Source organism: Poeciliopsis prolifica, unplaced genomic scaffold (assembly GCF_027474105.1).
Source record: "Poeciliopsis prolifica strain line A6 unplaced genomic scaffold, Auburn_PproV2 SCAFFOLD200, whole genome shotgun sequence".
Lineage (NCBI taxonomy): Eukaryota > Metazoa > Chordata > Actinopteri > Cyprinodontiformes > Poeciliidae > Poeciliopsis > Poeciliopsis prolifica.
The window spans coordinates 134,688-149,283 of record NW_026562575.1 but is presented as its reverse complement, the minus strand read 5'-3'; the positions used below and the strand labels follow the sequence as shown (position 1 = coordinate 149,283).

The window sequence follows — 14,596 nt, the reverse complement described above, 5'->3', positions numbered from 1 at the left end:
AATGGCTTCCAGAAAATAGAAGCAGTTTCAGGATTTCCTTTTTGTATTCGGTAAATAATAACTTTCCTGCTAATGCTAGCTAGCCTGTTTGCTTTGGTTGTATGTACCCAGAAAGCCTTGCTCTGTGGTCCACCTCATGCTTTTGGAGCAGCTGCTGGTCTAGTCCACCTCCAAGCACCAAACAATTCTGATCAAATCAAATCAAATTTTATTTTATAGCATCTTTCAGCAGCAAGGCATTTCAAAGTGCACAATCAATAATCAAAAACTACATTAAGTCCCATAACAATGCAAATAAAACATTTTTAATATTTCATCTACACAACTCAGCCAATGGACATTGACCTAGAGGGCCCTTCAAAAACTCACTTAAACGTGATGTTCAACCTACAAAACTCAGAGAAATTTAACCATCTAAATCCTTGATGAAAGAAAATTATCTTTCCTGATGACAGAAAATACAAAGTTCTTTGATATAATAGAAGAAAATCAGAACATTATATTTCTGTCTCAAAAACACACCAGGTCCCTTCAATCTAAGAGTTTAATTCAAATAAAAGTTTGACTTCAGAGTAAAAACTTGTTTGTAACTGAAGCTGTTGCCAAAACCTCATTATTCTGGTGCCTCTAATTGGTTTCTTTGTTTTATAATTACTTTTCTAATGGAAAATTGGATACAATAAGATGGTAAGTCGCTCAAATGTTCTGCCTTTCTTAATGTTTCATTTTGTTAACATTTAGCTTTCTGTTTCTGAACGTGGTTTCTGGTGCATTTCTGGTCCTAATTCTGAGATCCTTCCTTTGTGTTTAGTTTTTTGTGGAGCAGCTGGTCTTTGTTCCCCACAGGATCCATTTAGACGCCTTGTTTTGATTTCTTCACATCACTTCATCTTTAAAAGCTTGAGGGCGGCGTTCCTCCAGTCTGACCAATAAAATCAAGTCTTCTGTTATCAAAAGGATGAGAGAAAACATTAATGCATCATTTATTGATGCATGTTTAATCTGAAGCCATCAATGAAAAGAAACTTTGATACGTTATCTGATTTTAAAGGTTTTATTTTTGCTGTTTCAAGTTAACAAGAGACATTCATGAACATTTGATCCCATAAACCAGCTGATATATTTGTTTACATGAAATTCTTTCCAAAATTAACAAGAAAAAAAAGAAAAATCTTCAGGTTTGGAAACAACTAATAATCTACAACATTTGTGTAAACAGTAATTCTTTAACTAGAAGAAAATATATTGATACGTTGAGACAAGTGATAGTTTTCATTTATGATCCATCACAAGTAAAATTGAAAGAGCAAGTTTTCAACAAAAAACCTAGTAATTTATTTACATCGAGTGATAAATAATAAACCTTCAAAATATTTCAGTGGAAACAGAAATATGTAAAAAATCCTCCAGATGATCAGATCATCTTTCATTTCCTGATTAAAAACAGAGTTTAAAAATGACAATAAGAAATTCACCAAACCAGAAAACCATATAATCAATCATAAAACCAATCAATCATCTGATCAATAAGTTTTGATTTGGATCATCAGAGCTGCTGCTTGTTCACTGAGATCTTCATCGGTTCAATCTTTAAGGTGTTAGTAGTGGTGAAGAGTGGAAACATCTTATCAGTGAAGGTGTATTTGAAGGTGAGTATGTGTGTGTTAGTATCCAGATCAGAGAAGGACAGCTTTCCTCTGTCCCAGTCCAGATTCACTCTGATCCTCTGGAGATTCCTCTGAATGGAGAGACGATGGAAAGGAGCTGATGGAGAATATGCATAGTATGTACCTTTATAGAACCATAAAAACATCCATCCAGACTCTATTCTTCCCTTTCTCTCAACAGACTCTTCTATCACACCAAGGCTCCAGGCTTTAGTGTCTCCAACATCAACATCCCAGCTGTGGTTCCCTGAGTTAAAACCCTCAGAACTCAGAACAGAACAGCAGGCTTTATCAAATCTCTCTGGATTATCAGGAAGCTGCTGTTCCTCTCTAAAAGTCAAACTGGTCAGATCTTTAGACAGACGGAGTTCTGAACCAGCCGTGTTTGGATCCAGAACCAGAGGAGTGTAGGTCACCACTGTCTCCATGTTGCTCCAGATGTTGAAGGCCAGGTTGCCCAGATGTTTGGCCTGGTCTATCAGAGCTCCTGAGGGCAGCTGTGGATCCTCCAGCAGGGGGCAGCGCTGGACTCTTTCCACTGCAGCCTTGTAGTTGTGCAGGAATGAGACGTCTTCAGCTCTCAGCTCCTCCTCTGTGGCTCTGACTGTGTCTGAAAGAGCTGCTATCTCTCTGCTCAGAGCCTCCATCTTCTCCTTCATCATCCCTCTCTTCTGCTCCTCTTCCTCCCTCAGTGCAGCCAGCCTGGCCTCCTCTTCCTCTGCTAGAAACTGATGAAGATGCTTAAACTGCTCCCTAATCTGCCTCTCTGTGTGTCGGGCCTGGACCTTCAGGTGTTCTGCTGTCTGACCAAACTCCTCCTGAACTTTCTTCCTGAGCTCCAGCTTCTCCTTTAAAGGCTCCAGAGTTTCCTGAAGCTTCTTCTTGTGTTGCTGAGCAGCTTCATCAATGGGTCTGAATCTGTGACTGGTGTAGTTTTCTGAGTCTCTGTAGACGACACACACTGGCTGCTGATGGTCCAGACAGAAGAGTTTGCGTTTCTCAGAGTGCAGACTGCAGAGATCCTCTGAAGCTCTCTTCTGTCTCCGCTGTAAGAAAGTCTCACACAGATTCTTCAGAGCCAGATTACGTGGTGGATTTTTGATGAATGATCTCCTTTTACAAACTGGACACTCTCTTCCTGGTTTCTCTCTCCAGGATTTCTGCAGACACTCCGTACAGAAGCTGTGGCTGCATGACAGAAGAACAGGATCCTTAAATATGTCCAGACAGACCGGACAGCAGAGATCATCGTCTGGTCTGGAAGCCATTTCGTCTCTGCTCTCTATCAGTGAGGCCTTCGGAGAAAGGAATCAGAGTTAATCAACAATACAGAAATATTCTTCATTATATGAGATTAACTAAAATGAAAGCATAAAAGAAAGACACATAATAAAGCAATGAGAATAACAAATATTTGATTAATAATATCACAATTTCTCCAACACCGGTAGTTTGGTGGAAGGTAGGTGACACATATGATCCTGAATGTTTTCTTTGAGTTTTTTTCTCTCTGAACTATTTCCTGTTTTTCTGTATTTCTAGGATCCTATGGAAGATTTTCTGTTTATCTGCAGTTTTATTATTTATTTTCTAATGAGAATCAGATACAATAAGGTGTTAATTATCTCACATTTTCTGCCTTCTCTAATGTCTTATTTAAACAATTGTTCTTTTTTTGTTTAGAGGGAATGTGGTTTTGTTTCAAACTGAATGATCTTATAAAAACATTTTTCAGTCTAAATCCTGCTGTTTAAAACCTATCAGCTCATGTAAATGCCCTTTAAAAGGGAGATATTTTAATAAAAGAGCCGAACACGGTGCTTTTACTCCAGCGATTATTATCTCAGTTTAGCTTCCAACATACAACATGGCGTCAGCGTTGAGATAGCAGTATCTTAGCACGGTGCTAACAACGGAACTAACAACGGAATTTCTTAACATTAGAAACATCGAAAATAACTTACAGCTTTCCGAAAGTAAATAAACTTATTAACAATCTGCAGTTGTGTATTTATAAATGTACTCTTACCTGTAAAAGGGGGATATTTTGATAAAAGAGCCGAACACGATGATTTTTATCTAAGGAGGAAATTCCGGTGCTCTTCACTATGACTACCGCAAGCGGTAGACTCCCCCTGCTGGTTGAATCTGGCCACTGCTTCAGCCAAATCAGACTAGTCAGCCTCTGAGATAACAAAATTTCAACCCATCACAAATTTGATTAATTTTCTGACATTTGTATGTGTCTAAAACTGAGATCATGTAATTGCAGAAAATTCTGTAAATGTAAACCAAAATAATAGTTTTTAAAATTCAGAAAATTAAAATAAAAGCCATCAAATAGAAACCCTCTATTGATAGTCCTCCATAAACAATGGAGGAGTGTCAAAACTCCTCCATCAATATCCTCCAACATGAAAGTCTTTTCGTTGTTGAAAAAACTTTCATGTTGTTTCAAATACTTAGAAACAGGTTTTATTACGTCTCCATACATTGATTTCTTCTTGGATGGTTAAGATTCACTGAAAGTCATCATAATGTAGAGCTGAGTGTCATCTGCGTAGCTACTCTAGCTAATCTTATTTCTTGTGATAACCTGAGTTAACAGGAGCCTCAAGATGGAGTCCTGAGGGACCCCAAATTTGATTTTTGTCAGCTCCGATAAAAACATACTTGAAAAAAATAAATCCCTTTTATTGTAAATGATTGGTTACCAGTAGAAACGCACCACAAACATGTTGAATTTGATTATTTTAGATTTTTATATATTTCTAGTTGAATTCAGGCTTAAAATATATTGTAAGGAAGGTCGCATCGCGAGATTTGTTGTTTTAAGTCTGTTTATTCTGTTCTTGACAGCTGGGGTTGCCTTAGCAACCAGTTCTAACAGCTGATCCGTTATGTTTTTACTGTTGTTGGATATGGCACTCACCGCTCGCTGCCCGGACATCGCTGAACGCTGTCCGTGCCAGAGCTAGAGGCCAGAAGCCACACAGTTCATTGTGGCAAAGCTCAGTTTTTGTTGTAATTCCTCCGTGTGCTGGAAGGAGTAAAGTTTCTGCAAGAGACCCTTCGTTTTTTGTCGTGTATCTTCAAGTGCCGACACGCCTCCTTAACAACGGAAATCAAAAAGCACGACAACTGGTGTCAGAAGTGGGATCATCTACAAGACTTTTGTGAGTGAATCCAATCGTAAAGAAAATATCCAAGCCATCCTGAACTAATTACAACTTAAAGACAAGCTACAACTAGAGCAGGAAAAGAAATCGCGCTGAGACAGTAATAAAGCTGCTGCAGTACTACCGCGTAGCACTTCCGGTCCAGCCCTTCACAATAACGGCAACAGTAACAAAGTTGGCACAGCGTTGAAGAAGGTTGTTTTTGGTCGTATTCTGTCAATATAAGAGCATGAGCAAACTTACCAACGGAAAAAAAATAAATAAAATAAAATGACAGAGGATTTACAAGGTGCTACAGCTGGCCCTGGAGAGGCAGACACAGCTCCAAAGTGGTTACAGGCTTTGCTGGAAAACCAAAATCAACAAACAAGACACTTTCAAATGATGTTGGCTCCTGTCCTTTCACATATAACTGGACAATCAGCTGTACAGCAAACCCAAGCATCAGGTACTGTTCCTGAGAGGAGTGATGACTTAATTCCAATTCATTCTACAAGAGAAAGGCATACATGTGAAACACATGCCCCTTTGGATGTGACAACTAGACCACGTATTCACGCTCCTTTTGCAGCTGAGCTGGAGGTTATAAATGAAAGATCACGAAGCTCAGGCCCAGTGAGACAAACCACCACCCCTGGACCTGACCCAAGACACAGAGACATCAGGGACAGTGAACCTGAGGCCCAACACACTTTTACCTACAATGATGAAAGAAGGCAAAATAATACTGGAGGCCATTATAACAACTGGTCAGAGTTTCAGAGGCCTCTTCAGAGGCCATCATATATTAGCCACATATGATGGAAATGAGGACTGGGACTCTTTTCTGATGCCGTTCGAACGCCAAGCCAGGAAACACGGATGGACTGCTGCTGAACGAGTGGACAGGCTGCACGAGTGTCTGAGGGGAGCTGCAGTACGCTACGTTTGTTCATTACCAGAGCGCACAAAGGAAGATTATGTTCTCTTGGTGGAACAGCTCACTCAACGCTTTGGGAAAAAAGACCCTCCCACAACAGTACGAAGAAGACTGGGAGAACTTCGACAGGGGCGGGAGACATCAGTTGAGTTTGCAGAGGAGGTAAGACGCCTGACCACCCTTGCATATCCAGGGGTAGATCTCCTGCTGCAGGACCAATTGGCAACTGATGCTTTCCTCAAAGGCCTAAGAAACCAGAAAGTAGCATACGAAGTAATGAATCGTGACCCAAGCTCCTTCATAGAGGCCCAAAAGTTTGTGGAGGCTCATGAGCATAACTTTAAAGCTACGGTGGGTCGGGACACAGAAGTAAAAAACAGAGCAAGGCGCATTTCATGGGTTGATGAGGGGGACATGTGCGATGACAGTGCAACAATGTCCCGCAGGGTCAGTACTCCCCAGTATGTCACAGCTGATCAGTTTGCTGCACTGGCAGAACAAGTGAAGACCCTTGTTAGCACCGTGGGGAACCTACAGCTCCAGGTTGCCAATTTACAGCCCATAAGTGTCGGATTCCAAAACTCCAAGGCAGCCCAAAGTCCTGCAACAGAGAGGAAACAAAATTATCAGCACATGCAGCCCAGCAGAGGGCGTTCTCAAACTCCAAGTCCAAATCGTGGAACAACTGGCCCGTGTTTTAAGTGTGGGGAGACAGGGCATTTTAGGAAGGACTGCATTAGGGCTCCCAGTCCTGTGACTGCAAGAAACAATAGCGACAAGTATATAGACAACCCACTGCAGTCAAATGGAACCACAACCTCAGATTACCAACTACAAGGCAGACAGGTTGGCTGCACTAAGAAGAAGGGTGAGAGCCTGCAAATTCTACTGACCCTAAATGGCATCCCAACGCAGGCCGTAGCTGATACTGGAGCTCAGACAACTGTAATATCAGAGGAGCTTTATCAGAAAATCCTGAATGGTAATTCTGCACCCGCAGACCTTCACCATACCTACCTACTAAATGCAGGAGTCGGAGATGGCATGAAAGCTAAACATGGACTCACAGTGACCTTCCAGATTGGGTCCAAATCCATAGACTGGGAAGTACATGTAGCCCCTATAAGAGACTCTGTCCTCCTCGGATTGGATCTGATGAAGGCCCATGATGTTGTCATCTATACCCAAGGCAAAGTTTTCATTGGGGATGAATTGATCCCCTCAAAAATTGTGCGAGATGATGGATCAGACTACTGTGTGGCTAGAGTAACTCTGGAAAGAACCTCAATCATCCCAGCCAAATCTGAATGTGTTGTGTGGGGTGAAGTGGAGGACCCACAGCCAGGGGTTACAGCATTATTGGAACCCTTGAACATTGCAAACAATGTAGCCTCTGGAAGTGTTGTTGTCACCATGAAGCCAAAGTCACCAATCAGAGTATGCAATTTTTCAACCAAGAGAGTGGCTCTACAGAGAGGAGTGTGTCTTGGACTCTTAGTTGAAGTTTATCCTCTGCCCTCATTTGCACCAAAACCAGATGCAATGCCTGCACCATCACTGGTGGTTGGGAGAGTAGCAACAATCTCTGACATTCCTGAGCACCTTCAAAGTTTGGTGGCTACCATAAGTGAGACCCTCAGTGAGGAACAGCAACAGCGATTCATTCAGCTACTCCTCAAATACCAATCCATCTTTGCTAAAAGTGACTCTGACCATGGCTACTTGTCTGCTGTTACACACAAAATTGACACTGGGTCTGCCAGACCTGTGCGTCAACCTGTGAGAAGAACCCCGCTTGGATTTCAGGGCGAGGAGGAAGCACATCTAAAAAAAATGCTGGCGGAGGGCATAATCACACCCTCAGCATATGAGTGGGCTTCTCCAGTGGTCCTAGTTCGAAAAAAGGATGGAGGAGTAAGATGGTGCATAGATTACCGCTGTCTGAACAACCTAACAATCAAGGATGCTTATCCATTACCCCAGATTGAAGAATGTCTTGATGTTGTGGGTGAAGCCATCATGTTCTCTACTCTTGACCTTCAATCCGGCTATTGGCAGATTGCAGTGGATAGTAAAGATCGAGAAAAGACAGCATTTATCACCAAATGGGGCCTTTATGAATACACTCGAATGCCATTTGGACTATGTAACGCTCCAAGTACATTTCAGAGAGCAATGGAGCTTGTTCTCGGGGGCCTTCAGTGGGAAACTCTTCTCATCTACCTGGATGATGTCATTGTCATCGGAAATGGAGTAGATCAAAGTTTAGATCGGCTCGAGCAGGTTTTTCAGAGGTTCCAAAGCTATGGATTAAAACTAAAACCATCAAAATGTCACCTGCTGCAAGAAGAAGTTCTCTTCTTGGGTCACGTTGTGAGTGGCAAAGGAATCAGTCCAAATCCAGCCCTCATAAAGAATGTTCAGCAGTGGAACTCCCCCAATAACTTACAGGAGCTACAAATCTTTCTTGGACTGTGTAACTATTACCGGAAGTTTGTTCCCAATTTTGCAGAGCTGGCAAGCCCCCTCCATACTCTGCTCAAAAAGGGACAGTGTTTCTATGGACTGATGAGCAGCAGTCTGCATTTATGAGGCTCAAAGAGAGACTGACCACTGCACCAGTGTTGGTATCTCCAAGCTGAAGGGAAGTTCATTCTGGATACGGATGCCTCAAACAACAGTGTTGGTGCAGTTTTGTCACAAGTACAATGGGGAGAGGAACGAGTTCTGAGCTATGCTAGTAGCCGCCTTTCACCGGCCCAGCAGAGGTATTGTGTCACTCGTCGTGAATTACTTGCTGTTGTTCGTTTCACACGGCAATTTCGGCATTACCTACTAGGTAGAAAGTTTCTACTTAGGACCGACCATGGCAGTCTGACCTGGCTTTTTAGGTTCAAATGTCCTGAAGGACAACTAGCCCGTTGGCTTGAAGAATTAAGCCAGTATGACTTTCAGATTGAACATCGAGCTGGCAAACAACATGGTAATGCAGATGCCATGTCAAGGATGCCAGGAGAAAAGGTGGATAATTGTGACTGTTACCAGGCAGGGATTAACCTGTCAGACCTGCCATGTAAAGGGTGCAGGTACTGCCAAAAAATTCACATCCAGTGGGCCAAGTTTGAAGATGACGTGGATGATGTTGTGCCTTTAGCCGTAAGGTGCATCCAGCCCAGAAGCAGCACCATTAATGAATCGCACACATTAGGGGATCAGACATCTGTGTCCCTACCAGAGAGGCCGGAAGTCAATTGGCTTGAATCCCTTAGTCCTGAGCAACTGTCAACACTCCAGAAAGCAGATCCTGTTCTCACTGTTCTTCACAAATGGAAAGAAACAGGGACACTCCCTACCAAAGATGAAGTGGCTTGGAGAGCCCTGCAGTGAGGAAGTTCTGGCTCTGTTGGCCTCAAGTCACACTGAGGCAAGGAGTGCTCTATTACTCCTGGGAGAGAATTGGAGATCAGCGTCCAAACTTGCTGTTATTAGTTCCCTCGTCCATGCAGAAGGAAGTCTTGGAATCATGCCATAACCCTCCATACTCTGGCCATCTAGGAGAAGCCAAAACCCTGGAGCGTGTGCGTCAGAGCTACCATTGGTTTGGCATGGGTGGAGATGTTCACCTGTTTGTCAAGAGATGCCCACATTGTAGTGCATGCAAGGTCACAGGTCCGGCAAAGAGAGCAAAACTGCAAAGCTACCAAGTTGGAGCACCACTGGACCCTACATCTTGATATCCTTGGGCCATTCCCCATGTCCAGCACTGGGAACAAATACATTCTTGTTATTATTGACCAGTTCACAAGATGGGTTGAAGCTTTTCCTGTTCCTGATCAAAGTGCTGAAACAACTGCAAGGAAGCTAGTCTACGACTTCATTGCCAGGTTTGGAGCTCCACTCGAGCTACACACAGATCAAGGTCATAATTTGATAGCTGTCTGTTTCAGAATGTCTGCAAGCTCCTGCAAATCACTAAGACCAGAACTACCCCTTACCACCCCTCCTCCAATGGACAAGTAGAACGTTTCAACAGGACCTTATTACAGATGCTTCGATGTTATGTGAATCAGGACCAAAAGAACTGGACGAACAACTGCCACTACTCACAGCAGCTTATCGCAGCTCACGACACACAGTGACAGGGTTCACACCCAATAGGCTTATGCTTGGCAGGGAAGTCCACCAACCACAAGACATCCAGTCTGGCACTGCAAAACTCAAGGTTGATGCACTACAAGCTGGAGATTTCCTCTACAACCTGGAAGAAAGCTTAAAAGAAGCACAAGACCTGGCAAGAGTCCATCTTCGTACTGCACAAGCGGGCAGAAAAGGGTGCATGACCTCCGGGCCAAAGAACACTTCTACAGTGTAGGAGACCTGGTGTTTGTCAAAGATGATGCAAAGAAGAAAGGGTTAAGCCTAAACTTCAGAAAACAATGGAAAGGCCCATTAATTATTGCAGCTTGCAGTGGTCCTGTGCTGTATGAAATACAGGGCCCCAAGCGCAGCACAGTGATGCACCATGATCGGCTCAAGCCATATGACAGTGATGTGATACCAGTCTGGGTTTTACGCCAAAGAAACAGGCTGCTGCAAAATTGCCAAGACCAAGAATTCCAACCAAAAGAAGAGGATGTCGCCCTGGTTCCTCTGCTACCGCTGTCAGATGATCAGATGAAGACCTCCATCCCAAGGACCCAGGATGCCATCCAGATGGACGACTGGGGGATTCACACGCGTCTGAAAAGACTGTTAAAACAGCTAGTGGTCGTTTAGTCAAAAGACCACAGAGATTTAGGCACTAGTTAATTTAGAGAGTTAATTGAATGTTACAATTAGATAATTTAAATAACTTAGTTCTGTTTTCTTGCCCTTATGGCACACATGTTTCAGTAGTTAAGTTCTTATAACTACTACTTTTTTCTAAATTTTGGCTGTATAAGCTGTACTGAAGGACTCAGTATTCCTAAAGGGGGATAGTGTAAGGAAGGTCGCATCACGAGATTTGTTGTTTTAAGTCTGTTTATTCTGTTCTTGACAGCTGGGGTTGCCTTAGCAACCAGTTCTAACAGCTGATCCGTTATGTTTTTACTGTTGTTGGATATGGCACTCACCGCTCGCTGCCCGACATCGCTGAACGGTCCGTGCCAGAGCTAGAGGCCAAAGCCACACAGTTCATTGTGGCAACAGCTCAGTTTTTGTTGTAATTCCTCCGTGTGCTGGAAGGAGTAAAGTTTCTGCAAGAGACCCTTCGTTTTTTGTCGTGTATCTTCAAGTGCCGACACGCCTCCTTAACAACGGAAATCAAAAAGCACGACAATATTATATGACTCCCACTGAAAAAAAATTCCAAATATTTTGCTTTCATGGCTAATCTCCGTATCCAGCTTTTGGTATCAGCCTGTAATGAAGGTCTTCATTACGTGTAGGAAGACAGTTTAAATGTTTTAATTGTTTACTTAGATTGGCTTATCTCAGTTCTTTCCTTATAAGGATTCTGGGAGAGACCAAATATAGAGGGGGAGCAAAGCACTGTGACTTTAGAATTTATTAATTGGATTGATATTTATAAGAGTATTTATAGAAATGAAATGATTGCTATGAAATGAAGTGTTTAATATTATGTTGAAGATGTATTGTCTTGTTTGTGTATATGTATTTTGTTTTATTCTGCTGTGAATTGAGTCTGATTTGGCTGAAGCAGTGGCCAGATTCAACCAGCAGGGGGAGTCTACCGCTTGCGGTAGTCATACTGAAGAGCACCGGAATTTCCTCCTTAGTAAAAAATCATCGCTGGAGCAGACGCACCGTGTCCGGGTCCTTTTATCAAGACATCCCCCTTTTACAGGTAAGAGTACATACATAAATACACACCTTCAGATTGTAAATAAGTTTATTTACTTTCGGAAAGCTGTAAGTTATTTTCGATGTTTCTAATGTTAAAAAATTCCGTTGTTAGTTCCGTTGTTAGCACCGTGCTAAGATACTGCTATCTCAACGCTGACGCCATTGTGTATGTTGGAAGCTAAACTGAGATAACATGTTGACGCCATTGTGTATGTTGGAAGCTAAACTGAGATAACATGTTGACGCCATTTTGTATGTTGGAAGCTAAACTGAGATAACATGTTGACGCCATTGTGTATGTTGGAAGCTAAACTGAGATAATAATCGCTGGAGCAAAAGCACCGTGTTCGGCTCTTTTATTAAATATCTCCCTTTTAAAGGGCATTTATGAGCTGATAGGTTTTAAAACAGCAGGATTTAGACTGAAAAATGTTTTTATAAGATCATTCAGTTTTGTTGTGTATGGAACACTAGTTCAAAATAAATGATGTCCAAGCAGACGACTGGAACAAGCACATAGCAACATTTTATTTCCAAACGGGAACTCACTTCTTCTTCTGTAGTTACAGGTTCTCTAACCAGACTCTCAAAACCACGAGAGCGCCACCTACAGAGTTTCATTAATTTCTGTGTCTGGAACACCACAGCTCCTCCCCTGTAAAATCAGTACTTCTCAATCAAGTATACATTTTTCAGGATTTTTTTTTTCGTATGAACATAACTGAAAACAAGAAACTTCTTCTAACTCTCATTTAGAGTTGTAATTTCAAGTTCAGTCTGTCAGGAGGACGCCGGTTCCTCTCTGGACGAGTGTTCCTTTCGACTGTAGGCGAAGACATGTCTATTGGTGGACTTCCAGCAGTTTTTTCTTCCACCTGTTGATCCACACCTTTAGTTGTAACAAGATCAACATCCTCATTCCAAAAGTTTCCTGTAGACAAGTCTGTCTGTGTAACACAAACTGGATTTCCATTTACACCCAGAATCTGATTTACATGTCTTTTAACACATTTTCCATTCACTTCCACACTGTAAGTTACAGGACCCAAAATCTCTTGTACAACTCCGTTCAACCACTTCTCCCCTCCCCTGTAATTCTTTACTAAAACAGGTTGACCTACTGTGAACACTCTAAGACGTGGGAGCATTGGTTCCGTTCTTGTTGCATCCTATGAGAAAAACTGGGGTCTGATCAGTGACAGTCTTGTTCTAACTTGTCTTTTTAGGAATAACTCAGCAGGAGTTTTCCCTGTGGTTGTATGGGGTGTGTTTCGATACCCTAAAAGAAAATTTGCAACACAGTGCTCAAGTGTTAAACCACCTACAGCTCGATTCTTGGCTAGTGACTTTTTGAGATTTTGGACTAAGCGCTCTGCTAGTCCATTACTGGCAGGGTGGTAAGCAGGTGACTTAATGTGCTGCACTCCATTCTTTTTTAGAAAAAAACTCAAAATCTTGTGAAAAAAACTGAGGACCGTTATCTGTAACAACTTCTTTTGGTAACCCATAAGCAGCAAACAAATTCCTCAGTGTTTCAATGGTTTTGACTGAAGTCGTAGTATGCATGGGAATAATCTCTGGCCATCTAGCATAGGCATCCATAACTACTAGAAAACATCTGCTTGTGGTCCTCTGCAAAGTCCAGATGGATTCTCTCCCACGGGCTGGCAGCCCACTTCCAGGTATGCACTGGTGCTGTACAAGGCATACTACGCTGCTTTTGACAAATAGTACACTCACTGACTTCCTGTTCAATGCACTCATCTACTGCTGGCCACCAGAATAAACTTCTGGCAAGAGATTTCATCTTTACTATTCCCCAGTAGAGAGACATTAGGGACAGTTCTCGTCAAGTCCCATTTTGACAGGTCCCCTTTGACCTAATTCCCCCCCCCCTCCCCCTCTCCCTCCCCCCCCCTCCTCCTTCCCCTCCTCCTCCTCCTCCTCCTCCTATTGATTTTTATCTTTTTAAAGAGTAATACCAATACAACAACAGTTATTTAATCAAGAAAAATGTATATAATTATATACTATGTCTACTGAAGTTTTAATTAGATTTGGAATGGAGATGTTGCTTCTGATTCTGCGACTGGCGTACAACTGTGGTCTGAGCTGTGGGGGGTTGATCAAATATAGGGTACGGCCTGTGAAATCCATATGGTCTCTGTGTTAGGTTTTTTCTGTTTTCTCTCTGCTGAATTCAGAAAATGTCGTATATCTGACTTTCTTTTTAAGAGTAATACAGCACCCAACAACAACAACAATTATTTAACCAAGTAAAAAAAAAAAAAAAAAAGTATATAATTATGTAGTGAAGTTGAAATAGATTTGGAATGGAGATGTTGCTTCTGATTCTGTGTCTTTATTCAGCCAGGCATAGAATTGGAGGTCCGAGCTGCGATACGCAGAGGCTTGCTTGCTTGCAAGTAGGTGCGAACTTTGCTGGATGCAGACAGAATGACAAATTAGCCACCTCGGGGAATTCAGAGCAAGACCCTCATGAACCCCGCTGGTTCATGAGGGGGGCAAACCAGAGCGACATCTGGTTTTTGTTTTTTTTCTCAGTTTATCGCTCTTTGTCTAAAGAGTGATTACCTTCAGTTATCTGTGAGCGACACACGCTTTAAACACATTTGAAACTCATAGATTTTTCTGTAACACTCACTAGTGTGATACATTTCAGTAAATGTTTCTCATTTGTACATGTACTTCTTAAGAATATGTGACTGTTTGTAAGCAGGCCAACGGGAGGTTATTCAAATTAGACTTTTAACTTTCCTTGGTTAAAGAATTTGTCCAGAATTTTCCAAAATTTATCCTCGCATCGTTGTAAATGCTACTTTCGTTCAATTTTTTTTCCTGCTGCTGAATCAACACTGATCTTCCCAGAGCTTCATGCTTTCTCCAAAATAGTAAACGCCGGTATAAAACACATTTGAAACTCATACATTTTTCTCTGTAACACTCGCTAGTGTGAACATGTC

General features: G+C 42.1%; 1 protein-coding gene and 2 pseudogenes across 1 annotated transcript in view; 1 reads left to right on the top strand and 2 right to left on the bottom strand.

The window, feature by feature from the left end:
- Positions 1-1,349: 1,349 nt before the first annotated feature.
- LOC129356842 (nuclear factor 7, brain-like) overlaps positions 1,350-14,596 on the bottom strand; it is a 15,681-nt gene continuing 2,434 nt past the window's right edge. Inside the window, exon 2 of the mRNA XM_055026390.1 lies at positions 1,350-2,962. Coding sequence (XP_054882365.1) covers positions 1,547-2,935 — 1,389 coding nt within the window. The 5' untranslated portion in view covers positions 2,936-2,962 and the 3' untranslated portion in view covers positions 1,350-1,546. The remainder of the gene's footprint in view (positions 2,963-14,596) is intronic.
- The window catches only part of LOC129356843 (nuclear factor 7, brain-like), a 19,924-nt pseudogene continuing 16,884 nt past the window's right edge, over positions 11,557-14,596 (top strand).
- LOC129356845 (uncharacterized protein K02A2.6-like) overlaps positions 12,782-14,596 on the bottom strand; it is a 16,398-nt pseudogene continuing 14,583 nt past the window's right edge.